Here is a 27,562-nt window from a genome sequence, read left to right as displayed (position 1 = left end):
GGGTGTGAATGGTTATTTAATCAGATGTAAAAGACAGAACGGTAAAAAAGTACATCCTTATCTTACCAATATACATGATACAAGTTAGACAGTAAAACCATATACAATGTCTATGTACAGATGCTATGCCATTTTAACACTTTTAAAACAGTTGTACTTACAGTTTAACAGTACTTTTACCAGTAGAAAACCTCAGCCAACCTCACATTTTGTTCTTAATATGGCACAGTAAAGTTGACCTCAAAACCACAACTTCTCATTTTTCCATCCATCATTCTTCCTGTTGTGTAGATGAATACATTTTAAAGGTCTTATATTTCACAAAATTTACTCTTTTGAGCTTTAAGTCATGTTATGTCATCAAAAACATACTCTTGTGTTTTGTTTCATTCACACGTTTGAGTAATGCTGTATATTCTCCAAAGGGCAAAATGTTCTGTTCCACCTTGTAATGTGAATTACTGGTAATTTTCTGTTTAAGTTTTTGTTTAGTGGACTGGCAATTCCAGGGCAAAAATTATCTGAATGATTCTAATGAAGGTGTACGGAGTTTAAAAACACAGTGGAGCACAGCAAATAGTGTTTTTGTTTGAGAGAAGAACTCAGCCTAAATTCAGGGTTTGTGTGTTAAACACGTGGGAATGAAATAAAGCACAGCTCCAGGTATGTTTGAGATGAGAAAACAACATTATAACATAAATCAGAAAATAGTGTAATATGGTCCCTTGAAAGGTTACTGAGAGATGAAACCGTTTTTGATTTGAGGTTTTAAGATCTGAACATGCAGCCAACAACTAAAGTGACAGTGACAGTAAATGAAATTAATGTACATTATAGAGTTCAATGTGTTTCTGCTGTGTTGTCTATATGAGGTAGGCTGGTCAGACATGTTCTTTTTTTTTAAGTAAAATATTCAGTTCAAGTTTCCAAAGATTAAATGGACTTGCAAAATCGTAACCCTATGATGTGCCAATTAATGTATGTTTTTTTAGATATAACTTTTCTATACGAAACTATTAACACCACTCTTGACCTAATTTAGTACAACTTTCACAATCTTATTCATATGTCATTGGTTACCATTACAACCATGTGCAACTTTATAATGCATAAATGTTGTTAGTATGGAGCTCAACGGTCAAAGCCCCCCATGGTTCTGGAAGTAAATTTCCCATAAATTTTCCACAAAGAATTCAAATTCAAATATTGAGACAGACGATAACTAGCTGTCGTCATTAGTTACCACATAACAGATTATCCCCAGAAAGTATCAAACGCATCTTTTTTTTTTTGAGATGCCTGTGACAAATAGGGATGGAAAATTGACTTCCAAAACCTCAAAGTGGACATTTACTATTGAGTTCCATTGAAGAACATTATACATAAAACAACCTACAGTATACCCCACTCCACACTTTTGCATGTACAAAAAGCTAATTTACTAGCATTTTTTAAGCAAATATTCACAGAAAATAATTGCATAAACTTATATAATATAAAAAAAAATTAAACTAGATGGACAACCAGATCATATAATCAAATTGAATAACTAATTTCTCACTGATAGCTGGACAGGTGACTCATGGTACCAATACAGATGACTGTAACATTGAGATGGAGACCAAACCTCTCACTATTATTATTAAACAGGCCTTTTTACATTCAGGACAAATAATGCATGCACACAAATATGATAATACCAACCTATACGATACAAGGGCCTGCTCTAATTTGTAACATCTAAATGTACCAAGATGTTGTCACATTAACAGTAACTTAGGATGCTTTTACTCTATCAGTTGCTCCATTTTGGGATTTATGAATGAAAATCCAGCGAACGCTGTTTGGTCCATGGAGTCAATGAAGTTTTTGTCGCTGTACGAGAGACGAGGCTTCTCACTCAGGAACTCGCGGTCAAAGTTACTACAGTCGTTTGGAGCTTTCTGCAAAAAAAAAAAAAAAAAAAAAAAAAAAAAAAAGAATCCAAGAAATACAGATTACAATGTGATTAGAATAATGAAAGCCTGCATGATTTACATTATGTTACAGAGATAAAGTCAGATATGTCAACACTGAAATGTTTGGACAGCAGTGTTACCCACTGATAGAAGTCAGTTAAGATTTTCAAATGCACATAAGCTTTACAGTTTTACCAGTTTAAAAGAAGACCAAAAACATACCACTTTTGGTTTGAAAGGCGGCTCCATCTCCCTCCTCTCCAGACTGGTCCAGTTGATGCTCTTGAAGAATGGGTGCAGACGGATGTTACCCACAACCCCTAACCTGCGACTGGGGTCCCTCTCAAACAACTGCAGCAAGACAAGAGCAACATAAGAGGTTAACAATCTTTCCATCAAAGACTAACATCGAAACTATATTTAAATAGTTATTAGTAGAAATTTGTTTTGTCTTGAACTGTATTAGAACTAGTACAGATCATATGGTAATACTAAAGAAACTACTAATACTACTACTATTACTATTGATGAAATTACAATATGTAATTTATATAAAGCTTTTCACATTTTTTTGTGCCCAGTCAGTCTGTCCCCCTGGGGCAGACTGACACGCACACACCACTTTCATACTGTTCATGGAGACCTGTAGCCGGGGATCGAACCGAGAACCTTCTAGCTGTGAGGCATGAGTGCTAGCCACTCAGCCACCGTGCCTATGTTTTTTTTACTTATAGCAGGAACTGGTAAAAAAATTATCTGTCAGCTGAGTTAAGTTAAATACATTTTTGCAAAGAAAGTTTCATAACAATTATTTTTAGTTAAAGAGGCATAAATGTGTGATGTGATGACCAAACAAACAAATTATTACACTAAAACATGTTTAAAGAATTTTTTTAAAATTATAGCATGTTTGAGAGGATTTTGACAAATTTTGATACCAAAACTAGTATCTAAACTAGATACTCATTTAAGCAAGTATGGATGTTTAAAAAGCCACAAGACAGAAATGAACCTTTCCTAAATTAGAATGATCTTGAGCTGTATCAGAACAAGTACAACACCATTTATACTAATATACGCCCATGGACCACCATGGAACCTACCTGGACGACTGAGAGATTACAAAGATATAAGACATGGTAATATAAAAGTAAGTACTATTATTTCATTTTGAAAATGACATGATGAAATAGAGTCTGAAATTTTAGTATAGAGACAACACTAGTACTCACCCTCTCCATCAGGTCTCTGGCCTCTTTATTGATCCAGCGTGGATAGTGAGGAGTGTCCATCCGGATGGACTCAAACAGCTCGTCCTCATCGTCTCCGTGGAAAGGCGACTGTCCAATCAGCATCTCGTACAGTAGCACACCAAAAGACCACCAGTCCACCGAGAATGAGTATTTCTGCCCTAACAGTATCTGAACAGGACAATGCCAATCAAGTTTAAGACATATGAATATGTACTGTATTAGTACAGGACCAAGGACACAGAGAAATTAACCCTCAGGACATTGGGATAGTGTCCATTCCAGATTAGTCACAGTCTAGTCTAGTCTAGCTATGCTTTCACTGTAGTATTATACCTGACCCAGGCCAAGATAATAAGTATTGAGAAACCTTGGTACAGCACAAATGCAATTTCTCTAACAACAATATTGTTAAAACTAAGTAAAATTACATAATAATAAAAGTGGGTCTATTGAATGTCAGTTCAAAACTGCAGATATAAATTGATATAAAAAAAAGTACAAGACCAGCTAGAGAGCAAGCTACTCAGGGGAAATCATAATATGGGTCAGTTAATAGAACAAATATTGTTCATGTTTTTGTCATGTTTTCTAAATGCCACCTTCATGCTTCATGCTGAGCTCGTAGTAATTGGAATTTCTGGTATTACTCAGGGGGTCTTTACAGTTCAAGTCCTGGTTTAGACTGATTTAGAATTTGACCCAGTAATGAAATACAGGCCATGGCTAAGAACTGGTTTAGTCCTGGTTTAGTCCAAGTTGACGTCTGGTTTAGTTGTAATGTAGCTCTAGTTTGGTCCTAACAATGCCCTGTTTAGATAGTGGTTTAGTTTTGATTTAGTCCTAGTTGAGTTTTATTTATGAAAGGCCATTTGTGTGCTGGTTTGTGCATGTCACCTCTGGAGCGATGTAATCTGGAGTTCCACAGAAAGTCGTAGCTCGATTTTCTCCAAACACATTTTCTTTGCACATCCCGAAGTCTGCGATCTTTATGTGTCCCTCATGGTCCAACATCACATTGTCCAATTTCAGATCTCTGCAAAAACAACATTTTTACAATCTAATTTTAAAATCTAAATTTTTTATTGTAAGTTCCTTTTAATATATTATTTTTCATGGTTTCCTAGTTTTGTTGTGTTCTCACCATCTACAGGGCAGTTTGTTTTCCTTTACAGTATAATTCAAAAGGGTATGGTATCCTGTGGCTCAGAGAATAGACTTTAAAGCAGCTCTGCTTGTGTACAAGTCTCTCCATGGCCTAGCACCAAGGTACATCTCTTACATGCAAGTACCGTATGAACTGTCTCACACTCTGAGGACCTTGGGGACCAGCCTCCTGCTGCAGCTCAGAGTCAGAACTAAATATGGGGAGCCAGAGTTTCAGTTTTATGCAGCTTAAACCTGGAACAGTCTCCCTGGACATGTGAGCTATACAGATAATATACTCACTTTGCCTCCTGTTAAAATTGTCTTCAGTATCACAGTATTGTCTGTAGCACTATACTGCATTTTATTGTTACTGGCCTACTTGTATTTACATCTTCTACTTAATTTTTATTGTCATAATACAAAAACTGGTATGTTTTGTCTTCTAGGTTAGACAATACTACAACGTGACAATAAGTCAATACTTAAATTGTTTTATTTGTTTGTTTTATTGTTTTACTTACTTAAAAAATATTACTAACTAAAGCAGCAGTTTAATCTATCGAAATGTGACTCCGGATACTTTTTTGGTTTTGTATTATTTAAATCATGTTGATCACTTTTATTTTGCTTGCATTGTTTTAACAACTATTGGCTTGGCTGGGCTGTAGTATTCAAATGCTGATTAAAGAGTAACCACACACACACAGTTATCACGTTACCACACATTAATATTAAAATAAAAGGTGCTAAAAGTGTGGGATTGCCTAACCACAAGTTTAATTGAATGCTTTGTAACAATGCACCGACACTGAGTCAATAGAAAAACATGATGTTTAAAAAACATTAAACATAATGCAATCTGAATACATAATGTGTTAACAGCTGTGGACTCACCTGTAAATGATTCCTTTGGAGTGAAGGAACTGAAGACCACAAATGATCTCTGCTGAATAAAACCTGAAAAAAAACAAAAAAACAAAAAAAACATTAGTTTAGAACAATATTATTAGTAAGATATAGAAAATGTAGCCGACATTTTGAAGACTTTTGACCATTCAAAAATGCTACATGTTATTGGGAATTTTTTAAAGCAAAACTACAAAAATGTGTATGCTGTGTGGACTTGTTTCTTTTATCAAGTTGTTTTAGATGAATACCTAGATTATAAATGTGCAAATCATAACATGATCCACAGGTCTCGTAGATTATAACTATAAGTAAGGCTCAAGCAAAATATGTCTCCTTTAAGGTTCAAGGTTCAACTTTTTCTGTTCCATTCAGTCAGAATGTTGTTCCAGCAATGAAAAAATTAGTAATAGAAGAAATAGATGGATGGGTATCACAGAACATTGCAATAACATCTTCAATGGAGACAGGCAGGTGGTGGACTCTCCACAGAAAAGTTACATAGTGCACATTTCACTCCTATGGTAATACGGTTAATTGTTTTTTTGTATAGAGAAACTGCTATTGAACAGTGAGTTATTGAATGTTATTGAATAGTGAGGCAAGTAAGTTTACTATTGTTACATAGTAGTAGAACCAATTTTTTATCATTAGAAGTTAATTGTAGTCACGATAGTAACAGTAGTATAATTAGTGTTAGAGTAACAAATATAGAGTAGTAGAATCCCTTGAAGTAGCATCTGAAATGGAGATTGAAGCCGGCTGTAATGTACTTTAAAGCCATATTTAGCTCAGTTCAGTAACAAAAGTTTATTATTTTGGTCTTAAAGTTGGCGTATTGATATTTTTACTCCAGATGTGAGTACTTGTGCTGTTACTACAGCAGCGTGTCGTGTGTCGGCACAGACTCATTTCGTGTGAATTATTGAGGGGGACATTTGTTTGGAGCAGGACACAGGTGAATAACAGTCTCATAATGTGAAACCAGAGCAGAGCTGAAAGATTAGCCTTTCTCTGACCTGCTTCTCTCTTCAGCTGTAGAGGAACAACACCAAACAGAGGAGGCACAGGACGCATGAAGTGGATGTCGGGGTAAGAGGCTAATATTTAGTGATGGGCAACATGGCAAAAAATACTCTCTAGGAAACTAAGGATGATTTATCCATTATCAGCGATATCAGAGGATTTTTACAGACATGGTATCAATACGATAATTCCTTCCTGATTTGAAGGACTGAAATTTCTCCATTCAACACATACATTTTTTTGAGTTGTTTAATTGCTATGATCATGGAGGACAATTGCCATAGCTGAAACCCTTGAATTGAAAATATAAATTTTTTTCTGTACTTCCCTAATCTCCGTGTGCTCATTTGTCATTCCCACTGCCTCAGAATTGTCTTTTTGAGCAGACTAAATAAGTGAAAATATGAATAAATATCTCAGATAAATACATTTTGTTACTGTTTTTACAAAACGGAAAGTAAATTTTTAAAATTTGGTCCATGCAATGGATTTTTAAAATCTGAATATCAGTTCACTTGCCACTCACTCAGAGCACGACTAAAACTGACAATACCCTGTAAAACTTGCATTTTTACAGAGAGTGGGGTTGCCTTTTTGCTGATCTGACCCGTAACAATGCCTGGTCGTTGTTAAATCCCATACAGTGGGCCTTTCCAGGTAAAATAATAACATCCCCCCTGGGAACAAGCAGGAGGTAGACTCTCTGCCACAAAAGTTACATAGTGCAACTTCACTTTTTGATCCCAGAGGTGCCCTATGATGGTATCCAGCCTTATAGGTCATGATTAGATGTAGTTTTAACAGAGTATGGTCTAAGTCTGAACAATTCCTAATTGTGATTTTTCTGAGAGGAACTGCCATTAGATAGTTTTAATAATAGAATTTTGTTCAAAGTACACATCAGTGGGTTCTGGAGTATTGACAAAAATAGAAGAAAATAGAAAAACAGGAACTGACAAACTAATACAAGAATCTCATTTCAGAACATGTTTGTACAGACGCCTCTTCTTGAAAATTCTTGTATTATTCAGAACAAAAATCGCTAACTTATAACAGTTTGGTGTTTTGATTGTTGATTCTATAATAATCCATGTTGTTTCTCAGTCCTTTATGTAGATTTTTCTCCTTTTTTATGTATAAACCGCCATGTTTGTTTTTGATGCAAATGGAGCATGCGTCTCTAATTGGCTAATCCATCTGTCAATCACGGCCTCCGAATTCAGGGAGACGGGATAAGGCTCCAGATCTACTCATCTTTGTAAAGTTTTTTCAAAGCACGTGGTTCTGTCTGGCCAGGTAAACAGGCCAGTGCTGTCATTCTGCTATGTTACACTTTACTCTTCTAAATGAGGGTCAGAGGGTTAATGGTCTAACACCTGGAGTCATGTAAACGATACAATTCTTTGACTACAGCATTACAAATAGGACACTTCTTTAATGTATTTGAACGTAATCATGTTTTTGTCATTTAGTCTAAACTTAAAACTGCCAAATTATGTCATCTGTGATAACATTTAGACAACTGTGGAGTGGAAAGAATTTGCCTGTTCTATCATCAATTCAAGACAAAAGCTGTTCTTCTGTTGTTTACATGAGGCCATTATTGTGGAGTCTGGTTGGCCGGGTTTACATTTTCTTTTCTTCAAAATTATGTTGAATGTGGAAAATCTGGTGAATTTTGTACAGACAAGAGTAAAACTATATTATTATTATTATTAATAAATCTTGCATTTTTAGTCTGTCTCCATGTTTACAGGGGCAAATGCTCTGCGCTCCACCTTGTGACATCATAGGTGCTAACCCATGATGTAGCCAATTCCTTAAACCCATACACACTCCATTTTGTTCAGAGCCCAAATTACCTTCACCATAATGCATCTAAACTTTGATTCATTGAAAGTGGTTTGGATGCTCAGTGTTTCCATACATCTATAGTAAGACCTGATTTTTCTGACATTGTGATACATTACAATATTTGGTTCAAAGTACACATTATAAACAACTCCAGAAGCTGAGAGAAGACAGAAATATAAACAGCTAAACCAATGCAATAATTTCAAACATTTTTGTAGAGGCCAAAAATCTGCAGAAGACAATGTATGCACTAAATATCTGTAACATTTAAAATTTGATAATTAGGGCAACACAAATGTATTTAGTTTTGATCGTGTCATATTGTGCATCCCTAAAATAGAGTATTAAAAAGGGCCCATATTTTGCTATTTTCTGATCTATGTTATAATTTTATTTCCTCATCACAAACATACCTGAATTTGTTGTTTTGTGTCATTCACACATGTTAAACACATAAATCCTGCTTATTTAGGCTGAGTCCTTCTCTTAAACAGAAAAGACTGTTTCATCTTGTGATGTCATGTGGTAATGAACATGTAGATGGACCAATAAAAAAGGATTACTCAAACATGTGAGAATGGAACAAAACACAACTCCATGTATGTTTTGAGGAGGTAACAGAACATTATAACATGGCTTAAAACTCACAAGAATCAATTTTGCGTAGTATAAAATAATACAAAAAAAACAATGCACAACTGTATATCATGTCCTACTGCCCACAATTGTTCTATCTTCAAAACATGTAGTTTTTTCTCTTCAATCTGTGCTATTGTTTTGTTTTTGGAGGGAGCTGTGATCACTGGAGGTGGGTGGATACGCCCCACACGAAGAGCACTGACTCCTTTTACGGTTTGATACAAAACAGATGATAACACATGTAGCCTCCAAAGAGAACTCTCAACAAGGGAGAACAGAGGAGATTAATAAACACATTATTACAGGGGAGGAAAAGGGGAGCTAGCAAAGGCTCTACAATATCTAACATCTTTAAAGCAGTTAAGGAGTTGTATTTGAGGACAGTTTAGTTTCCCTGTTAATAAATTATAGTTGTTTTGGTATTGTGTGCAGACAAATTAGTATATTGTAATTTGGTGTGCTTAAATGTTGTGGGATAATGAACTTTGTCACTCCAAGATGATTTCAAGATATAACGTAAAACTCATTACATTCTAATTTCCATTTTCTAAAACACCACAAGGCAGTTTAATTGGGGTCAGTTGAGCTACCTTGTAACTTTTCTCCATTTCTCCTTTGATTTACTAAGGTGTTTTTATTGCAAAGAAAATTTTGAAAAACATACTGTGAGCAAGCTTACAAATGGTAAAATACTACTGTGGTAAATGGTCAATATTCATTTGGAAGCTGAGATTGAAAAGTCAACCTGTTGGTCACTGGTTCTGACTGCTCAATCAACAACTGACAACAACCGTGTATCTCATAATGTTTTGGCTCATTGTTGTGTTTTATGTTACTCACGTCGCTCGGTACAGCTCGAACCGTCCTTTCTCCTGAATATGAAACATCAGGTCTCCTCCATTGAGATACTCCATCACAAAGAACAAATGCTCCTGTCACACATAAGTTAGACTTCTTATTAATCAATTTATATTATATTATATAGTCAAAAGTTTAGACACACCATCTCAATCAATGTTTTTTTTTTTTTTCATTTCTACTACTTTCTACATTTTAGATACATACAGACATTAAATATATGACACAAGTTAAATGGAATTATGTAGTAAAGAAAAAAGCAAATTATAAAACAAGTATTATCACATCACACTAAGTAATAATGCACATTTAAATGTGCATTGTGTAACTTTTATTGTCTCCATGAAGATGTATTCTTTGGAAAGTTCCATAGTATGACATTAAACCTATTTATCTCTATGAAGACAAGCTGATCACTCCACAAGGCAAAGTTCTAGCTTCTACTTTTTTTCTAGTCATTATCTTCAGCCATGAAAACAAATGCATGATAGATCAGTTTAATGCCATACTGTGGAACATTCCTTGCAAGGCAATAATAATCAAACAGTGCACATTTAAGGCCCTTTGAAACCTTATACCAGCCTGGGCCGGATAGGATTAAACCTGTAGTGGGGATCAGGACTTGCCTTGGTCTGGAAAGTGGAGTAGAGGTGAGTGAGGAAGGGGTTGTCCCAGGCCAGAGCCAAAACACGCTTCTCTATCATGGTGCACTCTACGTCATCGTCCATCAAAACAACGTCCTTTTTCAGAGCTTTGACAGCGAAGTATTCCCCGCGACCTTTCAATTCTGCCAACAGGACCTGCACAGAAATTAAAGTGGGTATTTTACGTCTATGGAGTATTAACTGCTCATGCATAACATATTTAGATCACTATGTTACCTTTCATTGTTTTGAAAAACCTATATTTGCCGAAAACAATGTATTCACATGTTTTCACTTTAATTTTTCATGCTCTGAGTCTCCCCTCTCTTTGCTCTCCATGTTAAGTCACTCCCATACTCAAATATGTATGGATGACATCTAAAACCTCTTCAGGCATGCTTTTGATAAGGGAACATTATAATATGGTATAATAATTAGCATAAAACCCCCTCTTGAAACCAAGTGAAGAGATATTAGGGCTGAGAGATACGGTGATAAAAATGAAATAGTGATCTCATCCCTTGTGACAATATGCTATTTTGGTCATTCGCCATTCATATCCCCAAACATATACAAAAAGTCAAATCTACCAGCCAAGGTCGTCCTGATCAAGCCTAGCTCAAGATCAGGAGATAGGTTCCCACTGCTCCTGACAGGTTGCCCCAGCAGTATTGAAGGATGGGTCAAATTCAATTCAAATCTGTTATAATGTTGTTTCCTCATCACAAACATAGATAGAGTTAATGTATATGTATATGTAGCTGAGGCTTATGATGACACTATTTACCTCTTAATAAGGCAACAGAAAAAAATAACATGAACTAAGTGTACATGATAAAAAAAAAACACTATTGTGAACTGGCTCGTTTAAATGTGTTAAAAGATATATTTATTATTCATTGTTTTTTTATATTTATAATACCTAATTTATAATTCCTTTAAACTGCTATGGCTCTGCTCCCTCCCACAGAGAAACGACAATGAACAGGATTACATGAATGTTTTAAGGACGCCACACACTACAGAAGAATTTGCCTAATTCAAGCTCAGTTTGCTCCTTCCCGAGTTTGGGGGGGGGCATGACCCGACTTTGTGTTTTTGGGTGTAATTTTGAAACATATATGAACTCAGTTTGGTCTGAACCCTGAGCCAGTTCATGACATGATTTATAACTACAGAAGTATAATTAATTTTAATTCAATTTATCACAATATCATGTTTATACTGAAACTACTTTATGCCACTGGCAGAATACAAATAAAGCAGGATAATCCCAGTAAATACAGTATCATGAGCTACAAGAAATAAATAGGAGAATGAACCAATAATTGTATTAATTTTATTATTTTAATTTGTCCTGGAGCCAAATGCCATGGGTGAAGTTACACTCACTTCCACTCCACTCCACTTCTTCATACAATCTATGCATGTAACCTTAATGCATTCACTAGTCTGTACCTTTCCAAAGCTGCCTTTCCCGAGCACTTTGTGGAAGATGAAGTTGTCGACACTGATGCGGGTCATGTGACTGATCCTGGACACAGGCCGAGGATTGGAGCCCTCCCAGAGCCGCCCGTATGGACCGTCTGAGAGATACAAAAATACAGCAAAGACAAATGTTCATTATGAGATTAATAATGCAAGATTACTCAAACATGTGTGGATGAAACAAAACACAACTCCAGATATATTTGATGAGGTAACAACATTCTAACAGGCCTAAAAGCTCACAAGAGCAAATTTTGCGTAATATAGGGCCTTTAAACATAAGTTATGTGTGTGCACGTACAACTGTGCCATGCCCTCCTCCTCCAATCAGGCCAATGTCGAAAATGTGCCATGTGAGCGCACTGTAAGACATGTGACATCTTTATGTTCTTATCTGTGGTACTATTTAAAATATCTGACCGTTTATGTCCAGTCCGGCCAGTTTGTTCATCTCGTCGTAGATGCCGATGTCGGGATGGTCAGCCAGAGTCGGGTCTGAGCGCCGAGTTGTTGATTTCTGATGGAAAAAAAAACATTAAAAAATGAAAATAATAACGAAGTGTATTACTTCATAAAACAGACATGAATGAAGTCCTCACCTGGCTGACTTGGTTGAGAGCCTCTGCTAAAAGTTTCTGGTTGATTCCGCACAGATTGGCAACTTTGTCCTGACATTTGTGATGAACATTCATGGCACAATCTGCAAAAAAAAAAAAGGAATGGAATAACACTTTATTTTAAGGTACACGTCTTAAGTAGCTGTTATGTAGCATTTATTCTGCCATTATTATTGTCTGCCTTATTCTGCTGCTTAGACAATTAATATCACATATCAGTACGCTTATTACTGCTTATTAGTAAGATGCTATAACACTTTTGTACATTAATCAAGATCCTAAAAAGGTTTTGGTAACAGGGATACAAAGGGTACCATGGAAAATGTAGTTTTTACTGATCAATACTTCATGAATACACCTTACTCTTATGTAAGTTAAGTTTATAAGTAATTTATTAATAGGAAAGTGTCTAATCAGTTACCATTAATATGCAAATTAGCTGCAAGTTAGATGTTAACAAGTTGCTACCAGTTATGAGTATAGTCCCTTATACCTGCTTCCACACATCCCCTGTGCATTTACACACACTATGATATATTTAAAAACCGTTACCTTCACATTTGAGCCCCTGCTTGACCAGCCCCCACAGCAGACTCCCACAGTGGTCACAGAAAGTTGGACTCATGTAGTTATTGATCTTGAACCGATGAGGCATGTCAATTTTAAACCTCTCCTTTTGGAACTGAAAACAACAATAAACAAAGATCAACAAAAAGCTGTGTTAACAATCACACATTTTAACATATGGTTTTGTTCTTGAAAGCCTGAAATGTATTTTAAATTGATATAGTGACATATGTATAGTATATAGTGTAGTCTACAGTTAACATGGACATAACTGAATCCAAACCAAGTGTCTCAGGTGTCAGGAAACCATTTAAGTGCTAATATTTCTCTCCCACATGTTTGTATCTGTAACCTGTTACTGTTATGAGGCATCTGTCCTGTTCACACTCAAAACAGCTCAGCAATCTCACTCCATCTGCTTTTCTCACTCTGGTCTGTGGGGCCATGTGCATCTGATGTGTGTTGATGCTACAATAAGTCATTGATAATAAATTATTTTAGACTGAAATCCTTTTTGTTATGTCTAGAAAGATTTTTGACATTTTAAGGTTTAATCAAAAATGGCTCTCAAAATTAAAAGTGAGCCATATGCCAAAAAAATTTAATGTCTCAATTTTCCAGAGCTAAATTTCAATTATATAATTTAGAGGAAATTCTCTAAATCAGTCCTACATATCAGCCCAAAAATATCAGATATGGATAAACAATTGGTATTTGCATTAGTCAAAAAAAAAACAAAAAAACACATTAGTTGATCTCTAGATTGCGATTTAGATTTTATAACATTTCAGATTCATATTGTGTTTACAAAGGTAACTACTCTTTATAAACCATTCTGAAACTACTCTGCTGACAGTCTTCACTGTGATGAAGGGGGGAAAAGTGTGTTTGAGCATAGAGCTGCATTAAACAGAAAAGCAGTGATTCATAATATGATGTCACCAAAAGAGTGACTGATCGCAATTAAAATTTTGAGATCATATCGCCCACCCTATACTGACAATTCTACAACATTTAACTGGGCATAAAATAGAGGAAATTTTTTTGTGGGTTTTTTTTCATATAAATTAATATAATAGTATTACCAATAACAGTCTGGTGAGTTCAAATGGAACAGCTGCTATATTCACATAAAAAGCTTAAAGTCCAATATTTTGAACTTTAAATTACTGTATTAGTAAATCAGATTTTGACCACAGCAGCAAAATCACTACTATGTACAACCTCTAGAATAATTTTCCACATATACAGATTATTTCCCAGACCCAAAACTTAACTATATAACTAATATGTTAATGAGGATCAGCTCAGATTTGGGCATATGGAGATGTGACGTACCACCGTGTCTCGGCTGTTGGCTGCAGTCCCAGTGCATCTGCCAATGATCTTATCTATGCACTTCTTATGGATCGCTGCGTTGCATTCTGGGAAAAAGAAAAACAGACTATGTGAATATTCAAGTACCAAATCAATAATACATAACAATAGTGCTTCAAATGTGAGACTTACGCCTGCATTTGTAGCCTTGTTTGTTGAGGCCCCTTTTAACAAGAAAAGAAAAAGGGTTCAAATGAATAATTGAAACAAAATGGTATACAACATACAATACATACATACATATATAATATATTAACAGAGGCATGTGTGTGATGTTTATGACTAAACACCTGAGTATTATAGTGCCATTTTTAAAGACATATTTTAAAAATCTGAAATTAAAGATGTAAGTTAATCATGTCAGTTTATGGTTATGATTCTCAAAAGACAATCACAACTACATAATTAGACCCAATAGAAGCACTATGGCTGTTGTCGGCTAAAACAATTCTTCATTGACCAAAGACATGCCCTGCTGATCAATTAGTCAAATAAAAAGGGGCCTGACAAAAGCTTAAAATTTTACTTACCAAGTATCTGACCCAAACTGCACTTAGCAGCACTTAACTTATTTATATGAAAAGTATTTTGTTAACTTTTATGTAACGCACTTTGGTCAGCTGAAGTCAATTTAAATGTGCAAAATAAATAAACTTGAATAGAATTGAAAAAAGGTAGATTAAAGTCATGATTCACTCCTGAATTTCTAGCAAGCTCACTCAATAATCATTTTTTTCTGCTGTTGTTCCATATAAACCCTTAAAATGTAAATAGAGTCAACTAATAAATTTGGATTCGGCTAAACAACTAAAGCCCAAGGAGACACAATGTTTATATTGACGGTCCGATATGATTTGTGCAGTGGACTGACCAGACAAACTCGCGGCACACGGAGCAGAAGGTGGGCTGTCTGAAGAAGGTGGCGATGAACTCGTGGTTTTTGATGAAGTGGATCTTGGCCTGTTTTATGGCCCCTCGTCTGCGGTTTATTGTCGGGGCCTCCTCCTCTTTGGGCGGCTGCTTACTCTCTGACAAATGAATATAAACAAACACATTAAAGCATTTTAACTCCCATGTGTATTTAAACAGTAAAACAATGAGTGATACTAAGGCTGCAGTTATAGCTAAATGTACAGATTTACAATTACACACCCACTACATCAAAATTAAGTCTTGAGACTGGGACCTAAATCTGGACTAGACCAGGACCAAATGAGGACTACAACAGCACCAAACCAAGTCTACCACATGACTAACCTGGGCTCAAACCAGGACCAAACCAGGATAAAACTAACCAGGACCTAAACTAGGACTCAAACTGAACAGAAATAGTGGTAAACCAGGATTAAACCTGTAAATAAACTTGGGCAGAAACAGGGACTAAGGTCTAAACCAGAACTAACCCAGGACCTAACCATGCCTGCATTCAGATGTGCACTATCACTACCTAAAATTTAGGTCTAAATTGGGACAAAACCCAGAACTAGATCAGGTCTATAACAGACCAGCACTGAACCAGGAGCAAGAAGGAGCAAGTCTGCAAATACAGCAAGGTTGAACAAAGACTCAAAAAATTAACAGAACGGTACATAAGAAGGATACATAATATAAATTGAACTTAACACTTAAATGACTGATTATTACTGCTTCAATCAAATTAATTAGATGGACAAATGAGTTGTGTCTTAAACATGCTTCAGGAGAATGTAGTCTACTGAATCTTTTGTCTTAAGTTAAACCATGAAACAGGAGACTGAGCATTGATCTGTTTTACCTGCGTCTCCTCCTTCCAGAAAGTACTGCACAGCCATCATCACTTTCCCCGATGGGTGAAGATCCACCTGGAACAATAAAACAGATTCAACCTACAGCTTTCAAAACCAAGCATGGTTACTGACAATATCTGAAAATACTGACACTCATACAATTTTATGAAGGTATAAAAGGCCCCTATAACTACTACCCCTCTAAAGTTGTGCAGGTTGATCTGTAATTAACTTTTTTTAAACAATATGGTTACGTGATTACTCATAAAAAATCTGCTATTATGTAACTACGAATTTTCCAATTTCAGGTATTTTTTACATGGCTTCCTTTCAAATACATGAATCTGACACAAACAGGAGACTAAACCAAGAACCAGAGAAATCCCAGAGGAAAACCAAATGTAAACCAAGACCAAGACAATAAACCATTCTGAAAATAAATGAATGCCATTACAGAAAGAAATAGAGGTGGACTGAAGTGGATTGTGAATGTTGTATTGAAAATATGCTAAATTTCAATATGTGTACCGCATATCGTTAGACATGTTTTTACACATTTCTGCTCATATTGATATAGTGTGTCTGTTATTGGAATATATAAAAATATTAAGATATTATTTATGTTGCTATCAAAGAACATTCTGGCAGTAATATTGTCAAGTCAAGTCATAAAAGAAAGCAAAGTTCGCCACCTTAAAAACTAAAAATGAAACCAGACATACCACAGTGACCTTCAAGTCATTTTCCCATCTGTACGTTTTTACATAACCTCAGTATTTCATCCCTTTTCTTACCCAGAATTCCGCTCTGCCGTTGGCCTTCTTGCAGCGCTCAGCGAGGACAGACACACCCACTGTGACCTCGGCCAATGGCTCTTCTGCAGTTTTCATCAGAAGCACCTCCAGGACCCGCCCCTCGTAAATGTGAGCGTCAAAACTGGCCTTCCACGCAGGATACATGGTGGGCTTCCTCTGCACCAGGGTCTTACCACGCTCTATAAAGGATCAGAGAGGAAAGGAAAACAATTACAGAAGTCATTATATTCTTACAACAAAAGATACATGTGGTGCCATAAACTATCAGTCAAACTTGCACTAGATTTGTGATTACATATTATAGAATCAACAGAACTACAGGACTAGAGCTATTTTTTATGTTTCTCAGTGTACAGCTAACTCTACAATTGCTCCTTAGATTGGTCTGCTAGTTATGAAGTGAACTTTAGTTTTAGTCCAGTTTGGGTATAAATGTAGACTGGTTTAGTCCTGGTCTAGTCCAGATTTAGTGTAGACTAGATTTAGTTTCAGTTTTTAGTGGCAACTGTGCAAGTGTCAACACACTCTTAGTCATCTTCTGGCACTGACCTTCAAGTTTGAGTTAGTTGGGTTGGGTTAGTTGGAAATTAAAACGTTTTAACAGAAATGTGGATTGCGCAAAAACTGTACCAATAAATGAAATACATGACAAAAGATAACTAAGGTTTGCATTGAAACAGTTTCTCACCAGTAGTCAGAGCCTCCTTCATCTTGATGGCACAAAATGGCGGATCGTCGAGAGACGGCAGGACACCCAGGTCATAAGAATTAAAGGCGATCCTCAGGAAAGGAGCCATTTTGAATCAATGTCACCTGGCACCTGCTCCTGTGGAAGAGAAAAATATACAAATGAGTCACTTTTGAACCTGGGAATCATGGATATAACTCAGTGCTACTGTCACAATCGAGTGTCTGTTTATTTTGTGGGGACAGTGCATATTAATGAAGAAACATGCATATGGTAATTGGTCACATTTTTATATAGAGCTTTTTCACCATCAAAGCACTCAAACCACTTTTACATCAAGGAACCACTCACACATTCACACACATTCATACACCAATGTACACAGACACTACGGGAAGGTGAGTTAAGAGTCTTGCTCAAGGACAAATGCTCCACCAACTCAGCTACTGTCGGCAAGTAACTTAGTTGTTCAGTCACGCGCCACACAGCATTTTTAAATATGGTTTTGGTGGGAGTGAATAGCAGATCTAGCTTCATTTATTAATTCATTTATTATTTAATATTCACTATGTGTTTTTTTATTGTTTTTTTTTTTTTTTTTTTTGATTGATTCGATTTTTTTCTCTTTTTTTTTTTTGGTGAGGACAGTGTGTTTTAATGAACACACATTGTCCAGTAGACACACTCTAATTCTTACACCAGTGTAATCCAACACTGGAGGTGAGGTGGGTGAGGTGCCTTGCCCAAGGACACAACAACAATACACCTTAGAGCCTCTGCTGCCCCACTGTGACACCCCAGCAGTCTCCGATCCAAGTACTAACCAGACCCAGCCCTGCTCAACCTCTGAGATCAGTTGAGCTTGGACATTCTCAATTTAAACCATTGCCATATTAAAGGTGCACTGTGCAACTTTTTTCGGTTTTGGGTTCACCACTATCAAGATGTTATTGCTTTGCCTAGAATGTGGAGTTAAATATATTTATTGCCATAGTGTGGAGCATTCCCAGCAAAGCATTAAAATCTCCATGGAGACAAACAGGTTGCTGGTTCTAGTGCATCTTTTACTTGAGTTGATGTGACTTTACATTCATTTGTACTGATCCCTCCTTCAGTTCCATTGGAGAAACCTGACAGAAGCCAATGAAGATTTCAGTCAGGATTTACCAGTTGGGGGATTAGCTTGTACTTCTATTGTTCTGTAATTCTAGAGATCAACTGATGTGTTTTTTTTTTTTTTTTTCATGTCTGATACCAATACAGATTGTTTAGAATCCAGAGCAACCAGTGGCCGATGAGCTATGCCAATATTTTTGGGCCAATGTGTAGGGTCAATTTTGATTATTTTCCCCAAATTATGTAATTTAAATTTATTACAAACTCACACACAGCCCTGTTTTATCACAAACCTATAAGACAGCTGTGTAGTCACATTTTGTTCAATTATCTCTTCATTGTTTAATTGTTTAATTAAAGCATTATGTCTATTCTTAAGACCACAAGAAATATCAGCCTCTGTTTGAGATTTAAGACCCATACCTTAAAAAGTGTGAATATCAGCCTGTCTCTGCTTCATTCTCATTATGCGTTTCTCAGGAAGGGCCCTGGGGTTAAATCCATATGTAGACAGACATAGGCATTGATCTTTGTCAAAGAATACCTGTAGAAGGCTGTATAAAGCTTATAGAAATCTTGAGACTTGAGACTTTGAATCAAATAGAAAATTACAAATGCTGCAATTTTTAAATGCCATAATTGATAATTATTCTGCATAAGAACTGCTAATCCTTTAGTTTAGATCTGTACAAATATGTTCTGAAATGTGATGCTTGCATTATTATTATCAATTTCATTCCTTTGGTCCATTCTTCTGGATGTGTTCAAAAAACTTGATGAAAAAAAAGAAGAAAAAAAAAAGAACTTTGAATAAGATCCTATTATTAAAATATAAATACCAAATTTAATCACAATGTTTGTTAGTATTATTGAAATTTGATATTTTTTTTCCACATTGTTAAGCCCTACTATAAAACTAATATAAATCTATGTGTGAACCTGGAGAATGGAGCTCAATGACCGCCCACCCAACCAAGTATATTTTTCATTAATTTTTCCATAGACTTTCAAAAAATATATATGTACTAATCAGAGCTAATCAGTGACATTGTAACTAAGGAACAAAAGACTTATAATTATATTGTGATCTGTTTCTGAAACTTTATAAACTACAAAGTTACTAAAAATTTTGTTGAATCTTGTGTTTTTTGGACTTAAAACATCTATATTATGGATATTAGTTAGCACGTAACTGGTTAGCCTCTGTGATGCCTTTGAACTCTTAATATGTGAAATTTTCAAAAAGTTGATGGGGAAAATTAATGGAAATTAAATTCTAGAACTGGAGCGGGCAGTCACTGTTGAGCTCCATTTGCCCATTGTTTATGATTTAAATGTGAGGTTTATGATTTTGAGGGACCAAATGAAATGTTTTTATATTCGAGTTATGTAACTTTAACACACTGTGACTGTGAGCTCAGTTTCACCCGTTTGCTGTTATTGGATTGTATTTAATATGGATTTTCTCAGTCCATTGAAAAACATGGGGGTGATGGCATGTGGCTTTGGGATCGATAGAGCCCCAGTCTCTATCTGCTCCATGCATGACTTACTGCTGTTTCTCTAGTCCCATACACTGTGCATACATGTGATCTAATGCAGCCATAGCAGCCTTTTCAGTTTGTGCACTGCATTCACATCCCATAATATAAGCAGAACCAAGGCTTTTGTCACACCTCTCTCTCTTAATCATACATATAGGTCAGTATCCCCATTTATCAAGTGCTACCAGGGAATATTTGGCTTTTAAATATAACCAATATTTTGCAGAGAATCACATTTCTAATCTAGTTGTAATAATGGCTCCAATCTATTACAAATGTACAGTGTGTACATTTTTAGCAAAAATGTACTAACATAAAAACATATTTGCATCCTTACTGTGAGCAGGCTTGCATCTCCATAAACCTGAACCTGACCTCCACCTGCTTGTTTCCATGGAAATGTTGTTCGTTTGGCTTTAAGCTTCCACAGTATAGCATTAAAAAGAAAACTCTATCTCATGTATGGCTTTAACTAGATTCTCCAAAGTATGGTTTTAACATTCTATTACCATGGAATCATGCAGGTGGTAATGTGACCTCTCGAAAATTATTTATTGTACTTTTAAGTTATGTTCTAAACGATATGCACTAAGGTGGGTAGAGCAGCCAAATATTGTACTCAAGTAAAGGCCTCCACACACTACAGGAGAATTTGCCCAATTTAGGATGTGATTTGCTTCTCCACAAGTTTGGGGAGGCATGACCCGACTTTTGTCTTTGTGTGTAATTTTGAAGCTGCTGTGCTCCTCATGTGTGTGGTGTCAGTGTAACTCTGAGCTGCTCTGTCAGACTGTAACCACTAAACATCAGCTGCGCTACGGTAACAGCCAATAAACCAGACCGTTAGGGGCAGATGCCTCTAGTAACGTTGTACATTTAAACTGCAGTAGCTCATCTACATTATCCCCAGAATTTGTCCTCTGCAAATAATGACACCCAGTCCATAAAACAGTCCAGTTAATCCAATCTGAAGCGTTCTTTAAAAGTAAAAAGGTGAGAGTAGTTCGTGTGTCTGTCTAAATCCACACAGTGTACAGATCAGTTCACATATCTGAAGTATTGCACTACATTTCACAAATAATAACACATTTGCATCTACACTAGAAATGCAGTGCTCTGATCTTTTTGTGCGGTCACAACTTTAGTCTGTGGTATACAGCCATATCCTGCAGCAGTCTTTGCCATCAGAGATTTAAAATCTCTAAAAGTCTGTAGTGTGAGCTGTTTGTTGCATGTTTAAAAATTGTTTAGGACCGAAAAAAATTTGTGTGGCAACATTAAGAGTACAAAGTTGTGGTCCTAGAAATGACTAAAGTAAGAGTAACTTAGTAGTAAGTTAGTTTAAGTTAATAAGAAGAACAAAACATGAAATCATCTACTTACTAGTATCAAAGGATAGACAACAAAATGAAACAAATAAAAAAATATAATATAAGGAGCGATGCAAGAAACACAAATGTTCAATCACTGTCACTGTCAACATAAAGCCTTTGTCACTTGTAGGCTTACTCACACTGAGAAGAGAACAAAAACTTTTACTGAAGTAAGTGGACTGCTACACTGTGTGTTACATAAGACAAATACAAGTAAAAGTAGGTTGTCTGAAAACCACTCTGAGTGAATGAATCTTACTAAGAAGTTACTGAAGTACATTTCACTGAGTAGGTCACTTGTCACCTCTAAATAAGGGAGGTTCTTGTGTCCCGCGAATAGTGGCTTTTAAAACATGAATCACAAAACATGACTAATAAATGATCATTCTACTTCCTCCACATCTTTTGATTTCAAGTATGACCCAAATAAATGTGAGTACTTGTATGTTTTTTTTTCTTTGCATAAACTGAGCCTTCCTAAAATAGAGATTAATAACCTTAGCTAGCTTAATTACAAAATGGTTATATCCAGGTCAGGACTAAGGCTGGGCTAACTTTCACCATGACTCAACCAAAACTAATCCAGAACTAATTCATGGGAAAACTTGACTAAGGCCTGACCAAACCAAATTATGAAAGAACAAGCAACAGGCATATCTAACCAAAACCACGAAACAAGAACAACCACCCTTGAAACTAAAGATTAAAGCAGAAAAATCATAGATCTAACGCACAACAAAACCAAGTCTTAAAGGTGCCGTATGCCACTTTTCTGGTGGAGGGGTTGCCACCTGCTTGTTTCCATGAAGTTTATATTACTTTGCTTAGAATGCCCTAACTATGCCGTTCTATTCTGTATTTATTCAATAACAGGTGTTTTGTTGCTGAAAAAGTATCTTCAAAAACATGCATTGTTAATGAGTGCAGGCTCGCCTCTCCACAGATCAGACCTGTAATCTCAGCCGAGTGGAGTACCTGCTTACCTTTAATGGAGAAAAGGAAGAGTAGTGCCAAACAAAAATTAACTAAAATAAAAGCATGTTTTTGTTTTGTTCTTTTCCCAATTTCACTATTATTTCACTGAAAAAATGTGCGTCTTTACTCTCAGCAGGCTTCCATTTCCACGAACCTGACTCTTACTTGGCCTAGAGGACAGGCAAAGTTTTAAAATAAAACATATAGTGTTAAATTAATTCACAGATTATTGACTAGATTATTGACTGGTTCAAAAGCAACACAGGACACCATGGTTTCTAATACAGTTTAGAAAAACGTCTTATCAGAGCTTGAGAGAACCTTTAGAGTCTCTGATTTTGAAATGCAACTAACATGCAAATAATCTTAACCTCAAGCACAGCACGTATGCCCCTGAACTTCCTGTGTGAGGGAAAACACAACCAGCAGTATAAGTAGAGACAGTTGTAGTAGTAATAATAATAGCAGTGGTAGTAGTAATAGTAGTAGAATTCATAGTAGATTTAGTAATAATAGTAGCGGGCGGTAACAGCTGTGAATTTGGCATAATATATGTATTATTAGCAGCGATAGCAGTGGGAGGAGTTGTAGACATACCAATAGTGTTAGTGATAGGTACTTAGTAGTTTGCTGTAGTGTAGTGTAGCAGGAAATACACAATTAAGTGTAATTATTAGTACTATTATTTGTAATTACTATCAATATAAGGGCTGCAAGATTAATCGCAATCAAATGGGGATCGCAGTATGAAAGGACGCAATTAGCAAATCATAGTCTGCAATTTCTGTAGTACAATAACGCCCTTCCCAAACAACAAAATACCATGTTTTCTACATAAAAAACTGCTAACCCTGTAGTTTAGATCTGTACAAATATGTTCTGAAATGTTCTTGTATTTGTTTGTCAGTTCTTTAGGTTACATTCTTCTAGTTACATATTCATTGCTTTATATTACATTATATCGCCAAAGAAAATTTCTAGTTTGTGAATTGTCTTGGATTATTATTTTAATTATTTTATTAGATTACATTCCCAGGCCTTGCTAGTGACTTCCTGTTTCTGGAGTTTCTAGTTTTTAGATATATTTTTTTTAGTTTGCCTGAAGCAGAGACGGAGCGAGTCGGAGCACGTCTGAAATCTAAACACAGGCAGCAGCTGGTATTCACAGTCAGTCCCTCCAATCCACAGACACCCACGACTGAAACTGCCACAGAGAGAAACCGGGACAATAATGACCAAAACTGCAACACAGGAAAGCACAATCAAGAACATCAAGGGCGGTCATGGACTGGTCTATGACTTTTTTTTGTAAGGGGAGTATTAAAATTCAGTATTTAAAATTCATTTTTCTACAGAAATGGAACCTATAAAATCTATACCAATGATCTGATTTAGTCCTGGGTTAATCCTGGATTAGTTTTGGTTTAGTTTTGGTTTAGTCCTGGTTTAGTCCTGGTTTAGTCCTGGTTTAGTCCTGGTTTAGTCCTGAGTTTAGTCCTGGTCCTGGGGTAGTCTGAGTTAGACATGTTGTACTCCTCAGTCTTGGGTTAGACATGATTAGATATGTTTTAGTCCTGTTTTAGTCCTGTTTTAGTCCTGTTTTAGTCCTGGGTTATTCAGGATTAGTCCTGTTTTAGTCCTATTTTAGTCCTGTTTTAGTCCTGTTTTAGTCCTGGATCAGTTCTGGATTAGTATAGGGTTATACCTTGTTTAGATCTGGTTTAGTACAGTTCTGTATAGTCTGTTTAGCATCATATCTATCAGAGGTGCTTTAGACCGGAGTTAATCTTGGTTTGTTCTTATTTAGTTCTAGTTTAGTGCTGGTTTAATGCTGGTTTAGTCCTGGTTTAGTCCTGGTTTAGTCCCGGGTTAGACCTGGTTTAGACCTGATCTGGTTTGTGTCCAAGGAAGAAACAGTAGTGAACCAGACTGCGTGTGAAGAGTGAACGCATTCGATTTGATGAGCATTAATTTCCTTTGGTAATGACTGTTCAGCCTGGACTTACTGTGATGACGTTTTGAGAGCTGGTCGATGTCAGTTTGGAACAGAGGGCGAAAAGCATTGATTTTTCATGTACAACTTTGATTTGTCCAGTCCATTTCATCGAACAGTCTGCCCCATGAGCTGCTGGTGTTCTGTAATCTACCACTGCCAATGCAATTATTAATAATCATTGTAGGTAGAGGGCTGAACAATTTAGTAAAATTGTGATTTATTATGAAAACCATTGCAATTACAATTAGACTTGTAATCTATGTTTTTATAATAAGAGTCTGTTCAGTGTTAACATTTTAACCAGAGGAAATGACAAAAAGCAGTGTTGTCAGCAGGGGAAATTATGGTATAGAAATGCATCCATTCAAATTGTGACTTCAATTTATTTGCAATAAATCTTGCAGCCATAGTATGCAGGTAGGCCTGTCATAATAATTACTATATTGATTTATTGTTCAATATATGAAAGCTGGAACAATATTTTGGGGGTTAACATTTATCATGTTTATAATTTCTTTGCTTTGGGGGGATGTTTTGTCTTTTTTTCTGCCTGTAATAAGATTTGAGCAGTAGATGGTTGAATAAATAACTTCCATCACTTATTATAGATACAAACTAATATTTAAGTGTTATTCTGCTATTTATCTATTGCACTTCATGTTATTTAACAAAGTTATACATTAAAATTCATTTTTTGGGGAGATAATCCATTTAAGTTTCAGTATTATCAATTATATTATTATTATCATTATCAACATCATCATCATCATCACGTTCATCATCATTATTATTATTATTATTACTATATTTTATTTAGCAGCATATCTAACTTCAAAATTTGTTTTCGTGACAGCTATGTAACAATATCCAGTTGTCTCGGCATGATATTTTCACGGTACTTTGTTGCGATACTTTATGGAGGCTAAGTGAAGGTAAAAGTGAATATTCTACTTTTTTTCTCTTAAAATGCCTTGACAAGACTTAATGGAAAGAACTAAGTTTTTAAAAATGTTATATTGTTACATCCCTAGTGCAGCCCATGTTCTTATGGACCGACAGACAGTCAATAGCATTCTGTAAGTCTAATGGAAAATATCATGGTTTCCACTATTAATTTTTAGAAACATATTTAGCATTTTGCCAATATTACTCACAAACTCCTACCTTAGTTTACAATTCAAATAGTCATGTTTTATTCATGATAACTGCTATGTGGAGAAGGAAAGCAAGTCATTTTTCTCTCAAATTGTGTTAATAACTCACATACGCCCTTTATGATATTGTGCCAAAGGGGACATCTACATAGCACATATCGTGAAGTTCAGATGAGTATTGATTTTGTTCACATTTCTGATACAAATTTAGTTTTGTTCTATAATTAAAACTTTTGGCAAATATAGCAGATGTTTTCTTACAATTATTTAACTCTGTGGATCATATTAGATAATTTTTCATATGACTAGACAAATATTACTGCTAATGTTGCTGTCACTTTCAAAACTCAGGAAATGGTCCTGTAAACACCTTGTCACTAAAAAATTACCACATATTTGTCACTTATAGTATCTGTTTTCTGGTTCAAAATGAGAATTTCTTCCAGCAATATGTAAATTTTCTTTTGCTTGGCTTAGAATGTCCCAAAGTATTGCATCTGATCTTCTGTCTCTATGGATAAGGTCTGCAAAATTGTGAGGCCAAGTTACGGGTTAGATCTGTGGAGACCCCGTTTTTCCATACATTTTCATTGATGTATTATTATCTTGTAATAAAAACACCTGTAGTTGATGTGGATTAAATCAATTAAATGTCATACTGTGGACACTCCCAGGCAAAGCAATATCATCTCCAAGGAGACAAGCACCCTACGGAATCCCGCACTAGAAAAGTTGCACAGTGCATCTTTAAGATAGGTAGTAGTGACAAGTGTAGCTGTTGTGCTGTCACAAAAATGTAGTCAATATGACATCGCGCGTCGGAGTAGTTAGGATGTGGTTTACCGCCCTTCGTCGCTGGTTCAACATTTCAACACCGAACTTCTCCCTTATAAGTTCAAATCCACCCTAATTTCCTTACATCAATAGTGCAACGTGTTTCCAGCTTTCTATACGAGTCCCTAACCATTTTACGCGCATCTAACGACTGTAGGATCACTTCTACGCTACACACCTTGCAAGCAACCATTCAGCAGGTATGGTTATGGTCTTGCCTTCTGGAAAATAAGCCGCCACGTTCGCAGTGCAACCCAAGTTAAACCAGGATGTTGGCATGATCAAAACTCCAACCAGCTTTAGCGTGCCAAGTAAACACTGACTGATATATGTAGGCTGGCTGTAAGTTTGTGTAGCAGCCTCGTAGTAACGGGAACAACTAGGCGGTTGTCGTTGCGCATTGGCATGGGTTAAAATGCTGTAAAATGTACGAGCTGTTGTCTAAAACTTTATTTTTCTTAACTTTTCGGATTTAAACCACAAAGTCCACTCGTAAAAGGAAGTGATAAGTACAAGACTCACCTCCTTGTCTGGAAAAAACTCCGCTTTTTTTCTCTTTTGGCCGCGGTTCGCTGAAAGTTGATGTTTTGCCTTCCTCTCTCGTTTTTCGCTCTCTGATTCCCTCGATTGAGGAAGTACGGCGCGCGCCCACGAGCCTGCTCCTCCGCCGCTGCGCACGCACGAGCCCGTGACGTTTACCTGCTGCTCACGCGCATTACGCACGGGCACGCGCAAAAACAGGGGGTGAGGGGGTAGGGCATGGGTGCAAGGGAGGGAAGGAATTCAAGGGAAAACTTTAAAAATGAAATACAAGAGGTTGGCGCATTCTTTTTTGGGAGATACGCACGCTTTAAGATTGTTACAAGCAAATTATGGACACAATTTAAAGAATGTGAATTGTCTACTGACTGAAAGAGACTTTTACATGCACAGAGTCCAGTGACTGAACATAAGGATTGGAGGTTTGG

The 27,562-nt window shown here is 36.2% G+C and overlaps 1 protein-coding gene across 1 annotated transcript; it reads right to left on the bottom strand.

The window, feature by feature from the left end:
- Positions 1-27,251, bottom strand: prkcda (protein kinase C, delta a). Its single transcript, XM_055160538.1, has 18 exons — positions 27,117-27,251; positions 17,603-17,740; positions 16,894-17,093; positions 16,108-16,174; positions 15,205-15,361; positions 14,466-14,497; positions 14,295-14,380; positions 12,942-13,071; positions 12,372-12,472; positions 12,193-12,289; positions 11,743-11,870; positions 10,267-10,440; positions 9,623-9,714; positions 5,252-5,314; positions 4,106-4,244; positions 3,191-3,379; positions 2,181-2,309; positions 1-1,943 (listed from the first exon to the last, which is right to left on the bottom strand). The coding sequence occupies exons 2-18, from the start codon at positions 17,709-17,711 to the stop codon at positions 1,788-1,790; spliced, it is 2,049 nt and encodes a 682-aa protein (XP_055016513.1). The 5' UTR covers positions 17,712-17,740; positions 27,117-27,251; the 3' UTR covers positions 1-1,787.
- Between the last annotated feature and the right edge of the window lie 311 nt (positions 27,252-27,562).

Source organism: Boleophthalmus pectinirostris, unplaced genomic scaffold (genome assembly GCF_026225935.1).
Source record: "Boleophthalmus pectinirostris isolate CB_2022bp ecotype Guang Dong unplaced genomic scaffold, ASM2622593v1 HiC_scaffold_3, whole genome shotgun sequence".
NCBI classification, from domain to species: domain Eukaryota; kingdom Metazoa; phylum Chordata; class Actinopteri; order Gobiiformes; family Gobiidae; genus Boleophthalmus; species Boleophthalmus pectinirostris.
This window is presented reverse-complemented; position numbering and strand designations above follow the sequence as displayed.

Excerpts from the sequence above, each read along its gene's own strand:
- prkcda (XM_055160538.1), bottom strand. The coding sequence starts at position 17,711 with ATGGCTCCTTTCCTGAGGATCGCCTTTAATTCTTATGACCTGGGTGTC. Across the intron at positions 10,441-11,742 it reads GGAAAGGCAGCTTTGGAAAG|GTCCTGTTGGCAGAATTGAA; the intron begins GTACAGACTAGT and ends ATTTCTGTGCAG. Across the intron at positions 1,944-2,180 it reads CGCCTTTCAAACCAAAAGTG|AAAGCTCCAAACGACTGTAG; the intron begins GTATGTTTTTGG and ends TTTTTTTTGCAG.